Genomic DNA, 22,294 nt, shown 5'->3' with positions numbered 1-22,294 from the left:
TTCTGTCAGTACCTCGTCTCCTACCTTCCAAACTTTACAGACGCTCTCCTGCGAACCATGCAGAACTAGCACTCCTGAAAGGAAGGATATTGCGCAGACATGGCTTAGCCACAGCCTGGGGGATGTTTCCAGAATGAGATTTTCACTCTGCAGCGGAGTGTGCGCTGATATGGAACTTCCTGGCAGATTAAAACTGTGTGCGTCGACAGAGACTCGAATTCGGGACCTTTTCCTTTCGCGCGCAAGTGCTCTACCAACTGAGCTACCGAAGCACGACTCACGCCCGGCCCTCACAGCTTTACTTCTGCCAGTACCTCGTCTCCTACCTTCCAAACTTTACAGACGCTCTCCTGCGAACCATGCAGAACTAGCACTCCTGAAAGGAAGGATATTGCCCAGACATGGCTTAGCCACAGCCTGGGGGATGTTTCCAGAATGAGATTTTCACTCTGCAGCGGAGTGTGCGCTGATATGGAACTTCCTGGCAGATTAAAACTGTGTGCGTCGACAGAGACTCGATCTCGGGACCTTTGCCTTTCGTGGGCAAGTGCTCTACCAACTGAGCTACCGAAGCACGACTCACGCCCGGCCCTCACAACTTTACTTCTGCCAGTACCTCGTCTCCTACCTTCCAAACTTTACAGACGCTCTCCTGCGAACCATGCAGAACTAGCACTCCTGAAAGGAAGGATATTGCGCAGACATGGCTTAGCCACAGCCTGGGGGATGTTTCCAGAATGAGATTTTCACTCTGCAGCGGAGTGTGCGCTGATATGGAACTTCCTGGCAGATTAAAACTGTGTGCGTCGACAGAGACTCGATCTCGGGACCTTTGCCTTTCGCGGGCAAGAGCTCTACCAACTGAGCTACCGAAGCACGACTCACGCCCGGCCCTCACAGCTTTACTTCTGCCAGTACCTCGTCTCCTACCTTCCACTCTTTACAGAAGCTCTCCTGCGAACCATGCAGAACTAGCACTCCTGAAAGGAAGGATATTGCGCAGACATGGCTTAGCCACAGCCTGGGGGATGTTTCCAGAATGAGATTTTCACTCTGCAGCGGAGTGTGCGCTGATATGGAACTTCCTGGCAGATTAAAACTGTGTGCGTCGACAGAGACTCGATCTCGGGACCTTTGCCTTTCTCGGGCAAGAGCTCTACCAACTGAGCTACCGAAGCACGACTCACGCCCGGCCCTCACAGCTTTACTTCTGCCAGTACCTCGTCTCCTACCTTCCACACTTTACAGAAGCTCTCCTGCGAACCATGCAGAACTAGCACTCCTGAAAGGAAGGATATTTCGCAGATATGGCTTAGCCACAGCCTGGGGGATATTTCCAGAATGAGATTTTCACTCTGCAGCGGAGTGTGCGCTGATATGGAACTTCCTGGCAGATTAAAACTGTGTGCGCCGACCGAGACTCGAATTCGGGACCTTTGCCTTTCGCGGGCAAGTGCTCTACCAACTGAGCTACCGAAGCACGACTGACGCCCGGCCCTCACAGCTTTACTTCTGCCAGTACCTCGTCTCCTACCTTCCAAGCTTTACAGACGCTCTCCTGCGAACCATGCAGAACTAGCACTCCTGAAAGGAAGGATATTGCGCAGACATGGCTTAGCCACAGCCTGGGGGATGTTTCCAGAATGAGATTTTCACTCAGCAGCGGAGTGTGCGCTGATAAGGAACTTCCTGGCAGATTAAAACTGTGTGCGTCGACAGAGACTCGATCTCGGGACCTTTGCCTTTCGCGGGCAAGTGCTCTACCAACTGAGCTACCGAAGCACGACTCACGCCAGGCCCTCACAGCTTTACTTCTGCCAGTACCTCGTCTCCTACCTTCCAAACTTTACAGACGCTCTCCTGCGAACCATGCAGAACTAGCACTCCTGAAAGGAAGGATATTGCGCAGGCATGGCTTAGCCACAGCCTGGGGGATGTTTCCAGAATGAGATTTTCACTCTGCAGCGGAGTGTGCGCTGATATGAAACTTCCTGGCAGATTAAAACTGTGTGCGCCGACCGAGACTCGAATTCGGGACCTTTGCCTTTCGCGGGCAAGTGCCCTACCAACTGAGCTACCGAAGCACGACTCACGCCCGGCCCGCACAGCTTTACTTCTGCCAGTACCTCGTCTCCTACCTTCCAAACTTTACAGACGCTCTCCTGCGAACCATGCAGAACTAGCACTCCTGAAAGGAAGGGTATTGCGCAGACATGGCTTAGCCACAGCCTGGGGGATGTTTCCAGAATGAGATTTTCACTCTGCAGCGGAGTGTGCGCTAATATGAAACTTCCTGGCAGATTAAAACTGTGTGCGCCGACCGAGACTCGAATTCGGGACCTTTGCCTTTCGCGGGCAAGTGCTCTACCAACTGAGCTACCGAAGCACGACTCACGCCCGGCCCTCACAGCTTTACTTCTGCCAGTACCTCGTCTCCTACCTTCCTAACTTTACAGACGCTCTCCTGCGAACCATGCAGAACTAGCACTCCTGAAAGGAAGGATATTGCGCAGACATGGCTTAGCCACAGCCTGGGGGATGTTTCCAGAATGAGATTTTCACTCTGCAGCGGAGTGTGCGCTGATATGGAACTCCTGGCAGATTAAAACTGTGTGCGCCGACCGAGACTCGAACTCGGGACCTTTGCCTTTCGCGGGCAAGTGCTCTACCAACTGAGCTACCGAAGCACGACTCACGCCCGGCCCTCACAGCTTTACTTCTGCCAGTACCTCGTCTCCTACCTTCCAAACTTTACAGACGCTCTCCTGCGAACCATGCAGAACTAGCACTCCTGAAAGGAAGGATATTGCGCAGACATGGCTTAGCCACAGCCTGGGGGATGTTTCCAGAATGAGATTTTCACTCTGCAGCGGAGTGTGCGCTGATATGGAACTTCCTGGCAGATTAAAACTGTGTGCGTCGAGAGAGACTCGATCTCGGGACCTTTGCCTTTCGCGGGCAAGTGCTCTACCAACTGAGCTACCGAAGCACGACTCACGCCCCGGCCCTCACAGCTTTACTTCTGCCAGTACCTCGTCTCCTACCTTCCAAACTTTACAGACGCTCTCCTGCGAACCATGCAGAACTAGCACTCCTGAAAGGAAGGATATTGCGCAGACATGGCTTAGCCACAGCCTGGGGGATGTTTCCAGAATGAGATTTTCACTCTGCAGCGGAGTGTGCGCTGATATGAAACTTCCTGGCAGATTAAAACTGTGTGCGTCGACAGAGACTCGATCTCGGGACGTTTGCCTTTCGCGGGCAAGTGCTCTACCAACTGAGCTACCGAAGCACGACTCACGCCCGGCCCTCACAGCTTTACTTCTGCCAGTACCTCGTCTCCTACCTTCCAAACTTTACAGAAGCTCTCCTGCGAACCATGCAGAACTAGCACTCCTGAAAGGAAGGATATTGCGCAGACATGGCTTAGCCACAGCCTGGGGGATGTTTCCAGAATGAGATTTTCACTCTGCAGCGGAGTGTGCGCTGATATGAAACTTCCTGGCAGATTAAAACTGTGTGCGCCGACCGAGACTCGAATTCGGGACCTTTGCCTTTCGTGGGCAAGTGCTCTACCAACTGAGCTACCGAAGCACGACTCACGCCCGGCCCGCACAGCTTTACTTCTGCCAGTACCTCGTCTCCTACCTTCCAAACTTTACAGACGCTCTCCTGCGAACCATGCAGAACTAGCACTCCTGAAAGGAAGGATATTGCGCAGACATGGCTTAGCCACAGCCTGGGGGATGTTTCCAGAATGAGATTTTCACTCTGCAGCGGAGTGTGCGCTGATATGGAACTTCCTGGCAGATTAAAACTGTGTGCGTCGACAGAGACTCGATCTCGGGACCTTTGCCTTTCGCGGGCAAGAGCTCTACCAACTGAGCTACCGAAGCACGACTCACGCCCGGCCCTCACAGCTTTACTTCTGCCAGTTCCTCGTCTCCTACCTTCCAAACTTTACAGACGCTCTCCTGCGAACCATGCAGAACTAGCACTCCTGAAAGGAAGGATATTGCGCAGACATGGCTTAGCCACAGCCTGGGGGATGTTTCCAGAATGAGATTTTCACTCTGCAGCGGAGTGTGCGCTGATATGGAACTTCCTGGCAGATTAAAACTGTGTGCGTCGACAGAGACTCGAACTCGGGACCTTTGCCTTTCGCGGGCAAGTGCTCTACCAACTGAGCTACCGAAGCACGACTCACGCCCGGCCCTCACAGCTTTACTTCTGCCAGTACCTCGTCTCCTACCTTCCAAACTTTACAGACCCTCTCCTGCGAACCATGCAGAACTAGCACTCCTGAAAGGAAGGATATTGCGCAGACATGGCTTAGCCACAGCCTGGGGGATGTTTCCAGAATGAGATTTTCACTCTGCAGCGGAGTGTGCGCTGATATGGAACTTCCTGGCAGATTAAAACTGTGTGCGCCGACAGAGACTCGATCTCGGGACCTTCGCCTTTCGCGGGCAAGTGCTCTACCAACTGAGCTACCGAAGCACGACTGACGCCCGGCCCTCACAGCTTTACTTCTGCCAGTACCTCGTCTCCTACCTTCCAAACTTTACAGACGCTCTCCTGCGAACCATGCAGAACTAGCACTCCTGAAAGGAAGGATATTGCGCAGACATGGCTTAGCCACAGCCTGGGGGAAGTTTCCAGAATGAGATTTTCACTCTGCAGCGGAGTGTGCGCTGATATGGAACTTCCTGGCAGATTAAAACTGTGTGCGTCGACAGAGACTCGAACTCGGGACCTTTGCCTTTCGCGGGCAAGTGCTCTACCAACTGAGCTACCGAAGCACGACTCACGCCCGGCCCTCACAGCTTTACTGCTGCCAGTACCTCGTCTCCTACCTTCCAAACTTTACAGACCCTCTCCTGCGAACCATGCAGAACTAGCACTCCTGAAAGGAAGGATATTGCGCAGACATGGCTTAGCCACAGCCTGGGGGATGTTTCCAGAATGAGATTTTCACTCTGCAGCGGAGTGTGCGCTGATATGGAACTTCCTGGCAGATTAAAACTGTGTGCGTCGACAGAGACTCGATCTCGGGATCTTTGCCTTTCGTGGGCAAGTGCTCTACCAACTGAGCTACCGAAGCACGACTCACGCCCGGCCCTCACAGCTTTACTTCTGCCAGTACCTCGTCTCCTACCTTCCAAACTTTACAGACGCTCTCCTGCGAACCATGCAGAACTAGCACTCCTGAAAGGAAGGATATTGCGCAGACAAGGCTTAGCCACAGCCTGGGGGATGTTTCCAGAATGAGATTTTCACTCTGCAGCGGAGTGTGCGCTGATATGGAACTTCCTGGCAGATTAAAACTGTGTGCGTCGACAGAGACTCGATCTCGGGACCTTTGCCTTTCTCGGGCAAGAGCTCTACCAACTGAGCTACCGAAGCACGACTCACGCCCGGCCCTCACAGCTTTACTTCTGCCAGTACCTCGTCTCCTACCTTCCAAACTTTACAGACGCTCTCCTGCGAACCATGCAGAACTAGCACTCCTGAAAGGAAGGATATTGCGCAGACATGGCTTAGCCACAGCCTGGGGGATGTTTCCAGAATGAGATTTTCACTCTGCAGCGGAGTGTGCGCTGATATGGAACTTCCTGGCAGATTAAAACTGTGTGCGTCGACAGAGACTCGAACTCGGGACCTTTGCCTTTCGCGGGCAAGTGCTCTACCAACTAAGCTACCGAAGCACGACTCACGCCCGGCCCTCACAGCTTTACTTCTGCCAGTACCTCGTCTCCTACCTTCCAAACTTTACAGACCCTCTCCTGCGAACCATGCAGAACAAGCACTCCTGAAAGGAAGGATATTGCGCAGACATGGCTTAGCCACAGCCTGGGGGATGTTTCCAGAATGACATTTTCACTCTGCAGCGGAGTGTGCGCTGATATGGAACTTCCTGGCAGATTAAAACTGTGTGCGTCGACAGAGACTCGATCTCGGGACCTTTGCCTTTCGTGGGCAAGTGCTCTACCAACTGAGCTACCGAAGCACGACTCACGCCCGGCCCTCACAGCTTTACTTCTGCCAGTACCTCGTCTCCCACCTTCCAAACTTTACAGACGCTCTCCTGCGAACCATGCAGAACTAGCACTCCTGAAAGGAAGGATATTGCGCAGACATGGCTTAGCCACAGCCTGGGGGATGTTTCCAGAATGAGATTTTCACTCTGCAGCGGAGTGTGCGCTGATATGGAACTTCCTGGCAGATTAAAACTGTGTGCATCGACAGAGACTCGAACTCGGGACCTTTGCCTTTCGCGGGCAAGTGCTCTACCAACTGAGCTACCGAAGCACGACTCACGCCCGGCCCACACAGCTTTACTTCTGCCAGTACCTCGTCTCCTACCTTCCAAACTTTACAGTCCCTCTCCTGCGAACCATGCAGAACTAGCACTCCTGAAAGGAAGGATATTGCGCAGACATGGCTTAGCCACAGCCTGGGGGATGTTTCCAGAATGAGATTTTCACGCTGCAGCGGAGTGTGCGCTGATATGGAACTTCCTGGCAGATTAAAACTGTGTGCGTCGACAGAGACTCGAACTCGGGACCTTTGCCTTTCGCGGGCAAGTGCTCTACCAACTGAGCTACCGAAGCACGACTCACGCCCGGCCCTCACAGCTTTACTTCTGCCAGTACCTCGTCTCCTACCTTCCAAACTTTACAGACGCTCTCCTGCGAACCATGCAGAACTAGCACTCCTGAAAGGAAGGATATTGCGCAGACATGGCTTAGCCACAGCCTGGGGGATGTTTCCAGAATGAGATTTTCACTCTGCAGCGGAGTGTGCGCTGATATGGAACTTCCTGGCAGATTAAAACTGTGTGCGTCGACAGAGACTCGATCTCGGGACCTTTGCCTTTCGTGGGCAAGTGCTCTACCAACTGAGCTACCGAAGCACGACTCACGCCCGGCCCTCACAGCTTTACTTCTGCCAGTACCTCGTCTCCTACCTTCCAAACTTTACAGACGCTCTCCTGCGAACCATGCAGAACTAGCACTCCTGAAAGGAAGGATATTGCGCAGACATGGCTTAGCCACAGCCTGGGGGATGTTTCCAGAATGAGATTTTCACTCTGCAGCGGAGTGTGCGCTGATATGGAACTTCCTGGCAGATTAAAACTGTGTGCGTCGACAGAGACTCGAACTCGGGACCTTTGCCTTTCGCGGGCAAGTGCTCTACCAACTGAGCTACCGAAGCACGACTCACGCCCGGCCCTCACAGCTTTACTTCTGCCAGTACCTCGTCTCCTACCTTCCAAACTTTACAGACCCTCTCCTGCGAACCATGCAGAACTAGCACTCCCGAAAGGAAGGATATTGCGCAGACATGGCTTAGCCACAGCCTGGGGGATGTTTCCAGAATGAGATTTTCACTCTGCAGCGGAGTGTGCGCTGATATGGAACTTCCTGGCAGATTAAAACTGTGTGCGTCGACAGAGACTCGATCTCGGGACCTTTGCCTTTCGCGGGCAAGAGCTCTACCAACTGAGCTACCGAAGCACGACTCACGCCCGGCCCTCACAGCTTTACTTCTGCCAGTACCTCGTCTCCTACCTTCCAAACTTTACAGACGCTCTCCTGCGAACCATGCAGAACTAGCACTCCTGAAAGGAAGGATATTGCGCAGACATGGCTTAGCCACAGCCTGGGGGATGTTTCCAGAATGAGATTTTCACTCTGCAGCGGAGTGTGCGCCGATATGGAACTTCCTGGCAGATTAAAACTGTGTGCGTCGACAGAGACTCGATCTCGGGACCTTTGCCTTTCGCGGGCAAGAGCTCTACCAACTGAGCTACCGAAGCACGACTCACGCCCGGCCCTCACAGCATTACTTCTGCCAGTACCTCGTCTCCTACCTTCCACTCTTTACAGAAGCTCTCCTGCGAACCATGCAGAACTAGCACTCCTGAATGGAAGGATATTGCGCAGACATGGCTTAGCCACAGCCTGGGGGATGTTTCCAGAATGAGATTTTCACTCTGCAGCGGAGTGTGCGCTGATATGGAACTTCCTGGCAGATTAAAACTGTGTGCGTCGACAGAGACTCGATCTCGGGACCTTTGCCTTTCGCGGGCAAGAGCTCTACCAACTGAGCTACCGAAGCACGACTCACGCCCGGCCCTCACAGCTTTACTTCTGCCAGTACCTCGTCTCCTACCTTCCACACTTTACAGAAGCTCTCCTGCGAACCATGCAGAACTAGCACTCCTGAAAGGAAGGATATTGCGCAGACATGGCTTAGCCACAGCCTGGGGGATTTTTCCAGAATGAGATTTTCACTCTGCAGCGGAGTGTGCGCTGATATGGAACTTCCTGGCAGATTAAAACTGTGTGCGCCGACCGAGACTCGAATTCGGGACCTTTGCCTTTCGCGGGCAAGTGCTCTACCAACTGAGCTACCGAAGCACGACTCACGCCCGGCCCGCACAGCTTTACTTCTCCCAGTACCTCGTCTCCTACCTTCCAAACTTTACAGACGCTCTCCTGCGAACCATGCAGAACTAGCACTCCTGAAAGGAAGGATATTGCGCAGACATGGCTTAGCCACAGCCTGGGGGATGTTTCCAGAATGAGATTTTCACTCAGCAGCGGAGTGTGCGCTGATAAGGAACTTCCTGGCAGATTGAAACTGTGTGCGTCGACAGAGACTCGATCTCGGGACCTTTGCCTTTCGCGGGCAAGTGCTCTACCAACTGAGCTACCGAAGCACGACCCACGCCAGGCCCTCACACCTTTACTTCTGCCAGTACCTCGTCTCCTACCTTCCAAACTTTACAGACGCTCTCCTGCGAACCATGCAGAACTAGCACTCCTGAAAGGAAGGATATTGCGCAGGCATGGCTTAGCCACAGCCTGGGGGATGTTTCCAGAATGAGATTTTCACTCTGCAGCGGAGTGTGCGCTGATATGAAACTTCCCGGCAGATTAAAACTGTGTGCGCCGACCGAGACTCGAATTCGGGACCATTGCCTTTCGCGGGCATGTGCCCTACCAACTGAGCTACCGAAGCACGACTCACGCCCGGCCCGCACAGCTTTACTTCTGCCAGTACCTCGTCTCCTACCTTCCAAACTTTACAGGCGCTCTCCTGCGAACCATGCAGAACTAGCACTCCTGAAAGGAAGGGTATTGCGCAGACATGTCTTAGCCACAGCCTGGGGGATGTTTCCAGAATGAGATTTTCACTCTGCAGCGGAGTGTGCGCTGATATGAAACTTCCTGGCAGATTAAAACTGTGTGCGTTGACAGAGACTCGATCTCGGGACCTTTGCCTTTCGCGGGCAAGTGCTCTACCAACTGAGCCACCGAAGCACGACTCACGCCCGGCCCTCACAGCTTTACTTCTGCCAGTACCTCGTCTCCTACCTTCCAAACTTTACAGACGCTCTCCTGCGAACCATGCAGAACTAACACTCCTGAAAGGAAGGATATTGCGCAGACATGGCTTAGCCACAGCCTGGGGGATGTTTCCAGAATGAGATTTTCACTCTGCAGCGGAGTGTGCGTTGATATGGAACTTCCTGGCAGATTAAAACTGTGTGCGTCGACAGAGACTCGATCTCGGGACCTTTGCCTTTCGCAGGCAAGAGCTCTACCAACTGAGCTACCGAAGCACGACTCACGCCCGGCCCTCACAGCTTTACTTCTGCCAGTACCTCGTCTCCTACCTTCCACACTTTACAGAAGCTCTCCTGCGAACCATGCAGAACTAGCACTCCTGAAAGGAAGGATATTGCGCAGACATGGCTTAGCCACAGCCTGGGGGATGTTTCCAGAATGAGATTTTCACTCTGCAGCGGAGTGTGCGCTAATATGAAACTTCCTGGCAGATTAAAACTGTGTGCGCCGACCGAGACTCGAATTCGGGACCTTTGCCTTTCGCGGGAAAGTGCTCTACCAACTGAGCTACCGAAGCACGACTCACGCCCGGCCCTCACAGCTTTACTTCTGCCAGTACCTCGTCTCCTACCTTCCAATCTTTACAGACGCTCTCCTGCGAACCATGCAGAACTAGCACTCCTGAAAGGAAGGATATTGCGCAGACATGGCTTAGCCACTGCCTGGGGGATGTTTCCAGAATGAGATTTTCACTCTGCAGCGGAGTGTGCGCTGTTATGGAACTTCCTGGCAGATTAAACTGTGTGCGCCGACCGAGACTCGAACTCGGGACCTTTGCCTTTCGCGGGCAAGAGCTCTACCAACTGAGCTACCGAAGCACGACTCACGCCCGGCCCTCACAGCTTTACTTCTGCCAGTACCTCGTCTCCTACCTTCCAAACTTTACAGAAGCTCTCCTGCGAACCATGCAGAACTAGCACTCCTGAAAGGAAGGATATTGCGCAGACATGGCTTAGCCACAGCCTGGGGGATGTTTCCAGAATGAGATTTTCACTCTGCAGCGGAGTGTGCGCTAATATGAAACTTCCTGGCAGATTAAAACTGTGTGCGCCGACCGAGACTCGAATTCGGGACCTTTGCCTTTCGCGGGCAAGTGCTCTACCAACTGAGCTACCGAAGCACGACTCACGCCCGGCCCTCACAGCTTTACTTCTGCCAGTACCTCGTCTCCTACCTTCCAAACTTTACAGACGCTCTCCTGCGAACCATGCAGAACTAGCACTCCTGAAAGGAAGGATATTGCGCAGACATGGCTTAGCCACTGCCTGGGGGATGTTTCCAGAATGAGATTTTCACTCTGCAGCGGAGTGTGCGCTGATATGGAACTTCCTGGCAGATTAAAACTGTGTGCGCCGACCGAGACTCGAACTCGGGACCTTCGCGTTTCGCGGGCAAGAGCTCTACCAACTGAGCTACCGAAGCACGACTCACGCCCGGCCCTCACAGCTTTACTTCTGCCAGTACCTCGTCTCCTACCTTCCAAACTTTACAGACGCTCTCCTGCGAACCATGCAGAACTAGCACTCCTGAAAGGAAGGATATTGCGCAGACATGGCTTAGCCACAGCCTGGGGGATGTTTCCAGAATGAGATTTTCACTCTGCAGCGGAGTGTGCGCTGATATGGAACGTCCTGGCAGATTAAAACTGTGTGCGTCGACAGAGACTCAATCTCGGGACCTTTGCCTTTCGCGGGCAAGACCTCTACCAACTGAGCTACCGAAGCACGACTCACGCCCGGCCCTCACAGCTTTACTTCTGCCAGTACCTCGTCTCCTACCTTCCACACTTTACAGAAGCTCTCCTGCGAACCATGCAGAACTAGCACTCCTGAAAGGAAGGATATTGCGCAGACATGGCTTAGCCACAGCCTGGGGGATGTTTCCAGAATGAAATTTTCGCTCTGCAGCGGAGTGTGCGCTGAAATGGAACTTCCTGGCAGATTAAAACTGTGTGCGCCGACCGAGACTCGAACTCGCGACCTTTGCCTTTCGCGGGCAAGAGCTCTACCAACTGAGCTACCGAAGCACGACTCACGCCCGGCCCTCACAGCTTTACTTCTGCTAGTACCTCGTCTCCTACCTTCCAAACTTTACAGCCGCTCTCCTGCGAACCATGCAGAACTAGCACTCCTGAAAGGAAGGATATTGCGCAGACATGGCTTAGCCACAGCCTGGGGGATGTTTCCAGAATGAGATTTTCACTCTGCAGCGGAGTGTGCGCTGATATGGAACTTCCTGGCAGATTAAAACTGTGTGCGTCGACAGGGACTCAATCTCGGGACCTTTGCCTTTCGCGGGCAAGAGCTCTACCAACTGAGCTACCGAAGCACGACTCACGCCCGGCCCTCACAGCTTTACTTCTGCCAGTACCTCGTCTCCTACCTTCCACACTTTACAGAAGCTCTCCTGCGAACCATGCAGAACTAGCACTCCTGAAAGGAAGGATATTGCGCAGACATGGCTTAGCCACAGCCTGGGGGATGTTTCCAGAATGAGATTTTCACTCTGCAGCGGAGTGTGCGCTGATATGAAACTTCCTGGCAGATTAAAACTGTGTGCGCCGACCGAGACTCGAATTCGGGACCTTTACCTTTCGCGGGCAAGAGCTCTACCAACTGAGTTACCGAAGCACGACTCACGCCCGGCCCTCACAGCTTTACTTCTGCCAGTACCTTGTCTCCTACCTTCCACACTTTACAGAAGCTCTCCTGTGAACCATGCAGAACTAGCCCTCCTGAAAGGAAGGATATTGCGCAGACATGGCTTAGCCACAGCCTGGGGGATGTTTCCAGAATGAGATTTTCACTCTGCAGCGGAGTGTGCGCTGATATGGAACTTCCTGGCAGATTAAAACTGTGTGCGTCGACAGAGACCTAATCTCGGGACATTGGCCTTTCGCGGGCAAGTGCTCTACCAACTGAGCTACCGAAGCACGACTCACGCCCGGCCCTCACAGCTTTACTTCTGCCAGTACCTCGTCTCCTACCTTCCAAACTTTACAGAAGCTCTCCTGCGAACCATGCAGAACTAGCACTCCTGAAAGGAAGGATATTGCGCAGACATGGCTTAGCCACAGCCTGGGAGATGTTTCCAGAATGAGATTTTCACTCTGCAGCGGAGTGTGCGCTGATATGAAACTTCCTGGCAGATTAAAACTGTGTGCGCCGACCGAGACTCGAATTCGGGACCTTTGCCTTTCGCGGGCAAGTGCTCTACCAACTGAGCTACCGAAGCACGACTCACGCCCGGCCCTCACAGCTTTACTTCTGCCAGTACCTCGTCTCCTACCTTCCACACTTTAAAGAAGCTCTCCTGCGAACCATGCAGAACTAGCACTCTTGAAAGGAAGGATATTGCGCAGACATGGCTTAGCCACAGCCTGGGGGATGTTTCCAGAATGAGATTTTCACTCTGCAGCGGAGTGTGCGCTGATATGGAACTTCCTGGCAGATTAAAACTGTGTGCGCCGACCGAGACTCGAATTCGGGACCTTTGCCTTTCGCGGGCAAGTGCTCTACCAACTGAGCTACCGAAGCACGACTCACGCCCGGCCCGCACAGCTTTACTTCTACCAGTACCTCGTCTCCGCAATATCCTTTCTTGTAGGAGTGCTAGTTCTGCATGGTTCGCAGGAGAGCTTCTGTAAAGTGTGGAAGGTAGGAGACGAGGTACTGGCAGAAGTAAAGCTGTGAGGGCCGGGCGTGAGTCGTGCTTCGGTAGCTCAGTTGGTAGAGCATTTGCCTGCGAAAGGCAAAGGTCCCGAGTTCGAGTCTCGGTCGGCACACACAGTTTTAATCTGCCAGGAAGTTTCATATCAGCGCACACTCAGCTGCAGAGTGAAAATCTCATTCTGGAAACATCCCTCAGGCTGTGGCTAAGCCATGTCTGCGCAATATCCTTTCTTTCAGGAGTGCTAGTTCTGCGTGGTTCGCAGGAGAGCTTCTGTAAAGTTTGGAAGGTAGGAGACGAGGTACTGGCAGAAGTAAAGCTGTGAGGGCCGGGCGTGAGTCGTGCTTCGGTAGCTCAGTTGGTAGAGCACTTGCCCGCGAAAGGCAAAGGTCCCGAGTTCGAGTATCTGTCGGCGCACACAGTTTTAAATCTGCCAGGAAGTTCCATATCAGCGTACACTCCGGTGCAGAGTTAAAATCTCATTCTGGAAACATCCCCCAGGCTGTGGCTAAGCCATGTCTCCTCAATATCCTTTCTTTCAGGAGTGCTAGTTCTGCGTGGTTCGCAGGAGAACTTCTGTAAAGTTTGGAAGGTAGGAGACGAGGTAGTGGCAGAAGTAAAGCTGTGAGGGCCGGGCGTGAGTCGTGCTTCGGTAGCTCAGTTTGTAGAGCACTTGCCCGCGAAAGGCAAAGGTCCCGAGTTCGAGTCTCGGTCGGCGCACACAGTTTTAATCTGCCAGGAAGTTTCAAGGCTGTAGCCATTCACCCCTACTCTTCAATCTGTACATCGAGGAAGCAATGATGGAAATAAAAGAAAGGTTCAGGAGTGGCATTAAAATACAAGGTGAAAGAATATCAATGATACGATTCGCTGATGACATTGCTATCCTGAGTGAAAATGAAGAAGAATTAAAAGATCTGCTGAACGGAATGCTCAGTCTAATGAGTACACAGTATGGTTTGAGAGTAAATCGGAGAAAGACGAAAGTAATGAGAAGTAGTAGATATGAGAACAGCGAGAAACTTAACATAAGGATTGATGGTCACAAAGTCAATGAAGTTAAGGAATTATGCTACCTAGGCTGTAAAATAACCAATGACGGACGGAGCACGGAGGACATCAAAAGTAGACTCGCTATGGCAAAAATAGGCATTTCTTGCCAAGAGAAGTCTACTGATATCAAATACCGGCCTTAATATGAGGAAGAAATTTCTGAGGATGTATGTCTGGAGTACAGCATTGTATGGTAGTGAAACATGGACTGTGGGAAAACCGGAACAGAAGAGAATCGAAGCATTTGAGATGTGGTGCTATAGACGAATGTTGAAAATTAGGTGGACCGATAAGGTAAGGAATGAGGAGGTTCTACGCAGAGTCGGAGAGGAAAGGAATGTGTGGAAAACACTGATAAGGAGAAGGGACAGGATGGTAGGACATCTGCTAAGACACGAGGGAATGATTTCCATGGTACTAGAGGGAGCTGTAGAGGGCAAAAACTGTAGAGGAAGACAGAGATTGGAATACGTCAAGCAAATAATTGAGGACGCAGGTTGCAAGTGCTACTCTGAGATGAAGAAGTTAGCACAGGAAAGGGATTCGTGGCGGACTGCATCAAACCAGTCAGTAGACATATGACAAGAAAAAATCTCTGTGATACCTATGATTCATAGGAAGTAGACAAGACTTGTAACTACACGATCGTATTAACGTGTTGGGTCATGAAATTAAATGTTCAGATAGGTTCAGTCGTAGGTAAATCGGGTGGAAGGTATCGGTAATATAAAATCTGTATAAAAAGGAGATGATTTACAAAACACTTCCACTCTGTTGCAGCTGAAGGTAATTAAAAAGGGCTCACAAATAAGTGAACTACACACATTAAATTCCTAGAGTGGAGGTTACGAAGCTATTATCTCAAAACAGGCTGATGCAGCTACCTCTAATGCTGATTTATGTGCAACACACAATGCCTTCAAATACCACAGGGAAGGTACACACAAACTATTTCTCAAACAGAAAAAAGTGAATAGGGTCTCCTCGTATAAAATTTAATGAAGTAAAATTTTGTACTGGGATGCGTTTCGCTATAGGCCTTAGTTTCCGAATTATTCAACAAAAACATACAAAACTGACCTTTAAAAACAGTTTGCTTGAATTACTCGGAAATTGTGCCCTCCAGTGAATTCGTATTACAGTAAAAAATGTAACTACATTTCAACTTCCCACAAATATGTCTGGTTCATCTTTTCTGTAGGACTAATAGTTCTCAAGGAACGGAATATGAAAAACTGGCAAATGGTATTTGATGGTTGCATAAGACTCAGCTTAGGGACAGCTAAATTACCCAGTTTATTCTTCAGACTTCGTTCAAGGAATCTGAAGAATCACTGCTTGTATCATATAAATCTCCTTCAGTCATCATTGATGTGAGTTGCTTAGCCTATTAGCACGTGCATTTCTTTTTTCTTGTATTCTTTGTGTTGCTATGTCTCTAAAATGCATAAATTACACCACGTAATTGTTTTTACGAAAGTCATTTGCGCCTTCAGCGAGATATTTGATGTTGCCATATGACATTGCAAGGTGCTTTCACTATCTAAATTTATAAGGATTACCACTTCATCTGAATAAATAGGTTGTTGTTGTTGTTGTTGTGGTCTTCAGTCCAGAGACTGGTTTCATACAGCTCTCCGTGCTACTCTATACTGTGGAAGCCTCTTCATCTCCCAGTACCTACTGCAGCCTACATCCTTCTGAATCTGCTTAATGTATTCATCTCTTGGTCTCCCTCTACGATTTTTACCCTCCACGCTGCCCTCCAGTACTAAATTGGTGACCCCTTGATGCCCCAGAACGTGTCCTACCAACCGATCCCTTCTTCTATTCAAGTTGTGCCACAAACTCCTCTTCTCCCCAATTCCATTCAATACCTCCTCATTAGTTATGTGATCAACCCATCTAATCTTCAGCATTATTCTGTAGCACCACATTTCGAAAGCTTCTGTTCTCTTCTTGTCTAAATAGGTTATTCAGAGTTATTACTACTCGTACAAACTGAACTTTTGCACAAATTTATTATAAACTCTTCATCATACAATTGATATTTTGTAAATAATACAAGTGATAACGATTCATGTCTAAAATAAGCGAATACTTCAGCTCAACACTACTACATGTGAAACGGAATAAAAGAATATATACACAATGTCACATACACTTGGAACTCGTTGTTTGCACAATAGATTTACAGTCCTTGTGAGCACGTCTTTTTCTTCTTTCCAACTGTACGTTGGACGACGTGCTCAGTTTTATCAGATCTAATTGAATCTGATATACGACGATCAGAAGGTTCCCTTTAAGCAGAAAGCTCATTTGGGTAAACTTGGGTAGCTCTGCAAGTACGCTGTTGCTACTTCCCCCTTGAGTTCCAGGTGAGAAATATTTTTGTATTTACCTTTATTACACAAAATCCAAATGTTTTGTTTGCGACTTCTAACATCTATGTAAAGATAGAGCCGTACCGTTTCTTGCTTCTCATTCCAGAAAGGTAGTATGCTAGATTCTGATCAATTTGATTAGTACCCCTCAATTATGTATTACATTTGGCTACAAGATTTTGTCTGGGAATCATTATATTTCGATTTTTAGTAGCGAAAATCTCTTGACTTGGTCAACTTTTTCTCTATTGCTATCTCAAAATATTTACGTTATTCCTTGGAGAATGATTTTCTTCTTTTCTAGTGGACATTCTTTTGAAATCTGTTTTCTCTATTGGTACCAACAGAGTATCCACAGCACTGCAGAAAGAAAACTGTGACGCACCTAATAAAGCAAATGAGCGACCTGCCACTTTGCCGAAAAGCTGCTGGTAGACAGCATTTTATTTAGAACCTTTTCCCTGATACAGTTCATAATTTATCAAATATACATCTTCGATGATGAGGCAACAAATCTCATAGCCAGATCTAACAGGCTTACCACGGACGAACTGCTTGCGTTCGTGGCGGCCGAAGTACTTCATCATACATTCACTATAAGGCAGGTGTTCCTGAGGTATGAACTTGTTCTCAATGCAGTGCTTCTTCATCATCTCCATAACTGGACGGTTTTTCCATGCCGTCTCATTTTGACCGATCTTAGTGTTATCTGCACAGTGTTGAAACTTATATGCTCATAGACCGAGACGCAGTCAAGTTTTTCATGGCATCTTTTCAGCCCCAATAGTTCCTTTTAGAAGATAACATACTGTAGCCGCTAATGTACAAAATAGAGATGAAATACCGTATCTCGTAAGCTGTAATTTTTGGGTCCTGACAGTTGAGAAATAATAAATAACAATTTGTTTCTTTTACCAAATGCTCATTAAAGTTCTTCTCAGTGATCGATATGTTTTCATACCTCGAGTAGTCAGGTCTTGGAAATGTAGAAGTGTTTTGAATATGAAAGTCAGCTCCTTTATCCACCGTCACCCATGTATCTCTATCAGAAAACCAATTCACAATATTGTCCGATTATAAGGTGGATCTTACTTGGAATACACATGTCTCTGGTGCACTTGGACGTGGTGCAGCTGACCGATGTACTATTGGCTCTTGCGTATCATTAACTGATTTTGCCGGCGGGTCATGGTCCTCACCATCATCACCTATCCTTTCGTTATTTAGCTGCCTTATATCAGCATTAGCTCGTAACTGACGAGAGGACAGGTTGTGTGCTAATCTGCATCAGTATGGAATGGAATAACAAAATCACAAAGTAGTCAGTATCAGTAAACAGAAATACAGCGATAGGGGCGTACTTATCCACCAACGTCTTCCTTTCCATAATCTTCAACAAACACATCACCTTCAATATCATCATTATAAAAAATCTTCAGTGCCTCAGCAAGAGAAAAATCTCTTTTAAAACAAGAAACGGAAAATTCATTTTATTGGGTAAAAGCACCTAGCGTTACCATATGACTACATCGAAGTTCAAACGGCCTAACTCTACGTAATTTATTTCTGTGGTGTCTAGGAAGCCTGCATACTCGGATCGCTAGAAACACAATCAAACCAGTCCTATTGATGAGTTTTATTACAACAAGCAAATTACAATATTTAACTTTGGCAATTACACAGATGTGTCTCAAGCAAAGTGGGACATAGGAAATAATAGATCTTCTTCAGTATAGACAATCCTAAGTCTGTGCTACATAGACAGTACAAGCGAAGCGGTCTAGTGTTGATGCTGCTATCCAATTCACTGGTCTTGCAGCTGCTACTGAACTGGGCCGTCACCAGTCGGTCGCGGTGCTTATGTCCTCTTCACACAGGGGCCGCTGCTGCTGCCTTGTCGTCGTGGAAGGAGGTCCGGACGTCTTCTCACAGCCTTCTCTGCATTGTCGTTCCAGACTGGCGTGCTGGCGCTTGACTTTACGCCGTAACAATTTCATAACAAGCAATACCTTTAAAAGAATATATTTTGATGCATAAAGCTTAATCATAGTAAACACCAATACCATGTTTCATATATTATCATTACTAGAAATTATATCTTATTTTTCTTCGTCATTCAGCGAATGACAAAATCCCACACGGCATAAAATATATTGTCAAAACGGTTGCATTGTAGTGATCTTTACATTGATATCTCGGACGAAAATTATTTTAAAAAAGAGTAACAAGCATTGTCATTGATAATAATTTAGAATAATTCGAAGGTCTCCAATTAGGGAGCGAAACTTCCCCTTCAAAAATTAGGCATGACTGTGCTAGTAAACTTCTACGTTATTTGATTTTCAAACAGCTGATCAAAACTGAATGTACTCTGACAGTTCTCACTTTACTTATTCTTATCATCACTAAACTGACACACAATATTTTTTTAGCGCAACGCAATCAGACGTTCAATAATCCCTACAAAAGAATGGCCCTGACTAACAATAACCTATACCTTTCATGAATCACTTACACCACAAAAATCTTTGTTACTCGAACTACTCCAATAAAGCGAGCGCCAACACTGCCAGGTAAATAAAATATTCTAACTACTGAAGGCACTAACTACTGATAGGTATAGTTGGCAAATGAAAGATTTTAGTAGAGAACAAACACTGTATTTACCTTAATAGTGTTCAAAAGTCATTATATAGTTCATGATATCCGGTCTTACAAATTTTCTTTTTCTTACTGACACACGTCCAGATCCTGCGCTCTCAAAACTCTGCCATCTCTCTCCCCACATCCACCACTGCTGGGGGCTCACCTCCAACTGCCCAACGCTACGCGCGCTTCACATCAAACTGCCCAACACTACACAAGCAAATATTCCAACAATGAGTCCAACGAGCCACAGACTGAACACAGCGCAGTCAGCGACTTTCATACAGAGCACTACTTGGCGTTACCGACATAAAAACCTAAAGAGCCTACTTACAGGAAGAGTAGGTTAAAAATCTCAAACTGTTCATCCTGATGACTCAGTCCCATCATTCCTGATCCTTTAACAACATCGGACTTGTCCAGCAGACCTCAGGATTTCCTCTAATGACCTTGATCTCATTGTGGCAATACGTAACACTAATCTTATCTTCTTTCGTTGCAAGATTTCCTACAGGACCGCTTTCTTGTTGATATAAATAACGGTAATATTAGCTAAGAAGCTTCATAATTTTCCTTATCAGCGGCAGTAGTTCTTATGCCACGTGTTATGTGTTACAGAGTTATATAACTCTCTTACTTGTCTGCAGGTGGGCGATGACTTCGCTGAGTTTTTGACTTGGGACGACATTCCAGTGATACGCTCGAAGTGTCGCTTGGTGCGCCGTTTCACACTGACTTTCGTGTGGTTCGGCCTGTCCGCCTGCTCCTACTTTCTGGTCTCCCCTGTGAGTGCTGAGGGCCTGCCCTTCATACTGGCTCTGCCCTACGACGCGTCTACGCCCTTGGGCTTTGCCGTCTCGTGGCTCTTCTGCACCGTAGTGTGCCTCCACGCCGTGGTGATGACCATGGCGCTCGACTCCTTCAACGTCAGCCTCATCGCGCAGCTACGTATACAACTCACACTGCTCAGCAGCAAAATTGTCATTCTCGCCAAAGAGATGTCTGATAGACCTGTACACTCTTCAGAATCGCCTTCCTACCACGAGCTTCATTACCGACTGAAGAAATGCATCCTTCATCATCAAGCCATTATCAAGTAAGAATATTTCAACTACCAACAACAGTATCACTACCTGCATATTTGTGTACAGTGTCATGCAAGTTGCTGCAATGATCAGCTGTATCAGGAATTTACCTACCAGTTATGTCAGCTAGTATCCTGGTTCAGATTCCACCAATGTTTACACATTTTAACTTAGTTTCAAGCTATTTTTAAATCTCCCTCTAGAATCGTAGAACGGGGAAAAGATAAAAAAATCTTATTAAGAGCATTATTTTTCTAATAGAAGCAGAACAATGTGTTTTCCATCAACTCATATCAGAAAATGTGAATCTGAAATGAGCATTTATTATACAACACAACAGTGTGATTGAGATAAACAATACAAGAATTATCAAGTTAAATACGAAATATGACTGTTCCACAAGAATAATAATGTCTATGTTCCTACAAGTAACGATGGAATACTCGAAAATTATTAGCCTAATGCAAAAGATGTTCAAAGTGACTGTCATAAGACACAATTGAAGTGGTATCACATGATGTAGCTAATTTTCCCACTTCTCCTACACACTGTAGTTCGTCTCCCAATGGCGTCACCGAGTGTATAACGACGCCATTCGAGTAACTACATATATCACAACACACAGAAAGACGTTTACAGGGACCCTGAGAGTAAATGCCAAAGGATTCAGGAAGTGATAAGTAGTAAGATAAAGCCGTTTGTAGTGCAATTTTGATATCAAATTGATATACAAATTAATTAAATTGATCAATTAATCTCCCCTGCCCTCACCCATCCCTGCCCCCGACCACGGCCCCCTCCCCCTCCACGCCATCACCCACTCCCAAATGACATCACCAGTCACGTGCTTTCTCAGCTGCATGTGTGCCCCAGCCCCCACCTCTGTCCCCCCTCCACAACCCTGCCCCCCCAGTCACGCAACCTATCCTATTGGTGGGAATTATGAGTTTTGGCGGGAATTTCGAATTTTGGCGGGAATGTCGAAGTTTCGTAGGAATTTCTTTGTCTCACGTGTGTGGTGACATACAACCTCACCCCCCATCCAGGAATTGAAACGAATTTAAAATTAGTGGTTCTCTTTCCAGAACTCAAATCCAAGTTCTCCTGGGTGGAAAGCTCAAGTGCACCCCTCTAACACAATTAAACCACCAGAGGCGCTTGGGATTGATGGGAAATTAAGAATGACTGTGCCCTTTCTGGGGGGACTCCAACCCTGATTCTACTGGCTGGAAAGCCCAAGTGCAGCTCCAACACATGGAAACTGTCCAGATGCGGGAGAGGACGGCCGCTTCAAGTGCAACTTGATCCTCTGAAATATTGCGATAGAGCCCACATGCGCCCCCCCCCCCCCAAAACAGATAGAGGGTGTGTCCAGTTTCCACCACAGCAGACATGCCCCCACCACCCCTTTGCCTACAGCAGCCTGCCATACGGTGATGAAGAACAATTGTATTTAAAGTCAATGCATCTATAATCAAGAATCTACCAACAAAAGGAAAACACATTTGCGACCATAATAAATGTCCTCTTTCCACAATAATAGGTAAAAGCCATTTTCTTTCAGTTTTACAAGCAAAATCGTTATAGATTTTATATTCGACTGCAGTCGCATTTCATTATTTTGTGAAGTCCAGTGAAGTATACCGCCACCAATCACAAATGATCAGCAGAGACATGCTCACCCTGCGTAAAATCAGGAAAAATGAAACTTCGACTATTTTGATGCGAGAGCTACCGTTCACTGTAGGAAGTCCTCATTATTTCGAAACCGTTGTCGGAGTAAAGAAACAGAGATATTTTAAACTCCAAAGAAAAGAAAGCTATATTAAGCAATTTCTTTCAGTTAGTTGAACAAATCACACGACCTGAGAGCATCTTTCGCGTTCAGTGTCTGTAAGTAAATGGTCATGCATGTATGTATTACAAACATTTCAAATAATCTTTCACGCCATTGGCGCACATGTCGAGAAAAGAAAGCAAATTCATTTTACCTTTGGCAACATGAAGCTATAGTTCTAGAGAATGTAGCTGTTTTGTA

At 48.3% G+C, this 22,294-nt stretch overlaps 1 protein-coding gene and 3 non-coding genes across 4 annotated transcripts in view; 2 read left to right on the top strand and 2 right to left on the bottom strand.

Moving 5' to 3' along the window:
* LOC126195636 (uncharacterized) overlaps positions 1-22,294 on the top strand; it is a 49,611-nt gene that overhangs the window by 14,304 nt on the left and 13,013 nt on the right. The window contains exon 2 of the mRNA XM_049934260.1: positions 19,819-20,267. Coding sequence (XP_049790217.1) covers positions 19,819-20,267 — 449 coding nt within the window. The remainder of the gene's footprint in view (positions 1-19,818; positions 20,268-22,294) is intronic.
* Positions 2,614-2,687, bottom strand: Trnas-cga (transfer RNA serine (anticodon CGA)). The gene has a single exon. It is a non-coding gene; the product is annotated as a tRNA-Ser (tRNA).
* On the bottom strand, positions 10,164-10,237 carry Trnas-cga (transfer RNA serine (anticodon CGA)). Its single transcript has one exon. It is a non-coding gene; the product is annotated as a tRNA-Ser (tRNA).
* Trnar-gcg (transfer RNA arginine (anticodon GCG)) lies at positions 13,128-13,203 on the top strand. The gene has a single exon. It is a non-coding gene; the product is annotated as a tRNA-Arg (tRNA).

The sequence above is a fragment of the Schistocerca nitens genome, chromosome 7, assembly GCF_023898315.1.
Source record: "Schistocerca nitens isolate TAMUIC-IGC-003100 chromosome 7, iqSchNite1.1, whole genome shotgun sequence".
NCBI classification, from domain to species: domain Eukaryota; kingdom Metazoa; phylum Arthropoda; class Insecta; order Orthoptera; family Acrididae; genus Schistocerca; species Schistocerca nitens.
Note: the sequence above shows the minus strand (reverse complement) of the source record. Positions and strands in the feature narration are given on the sequence as shown.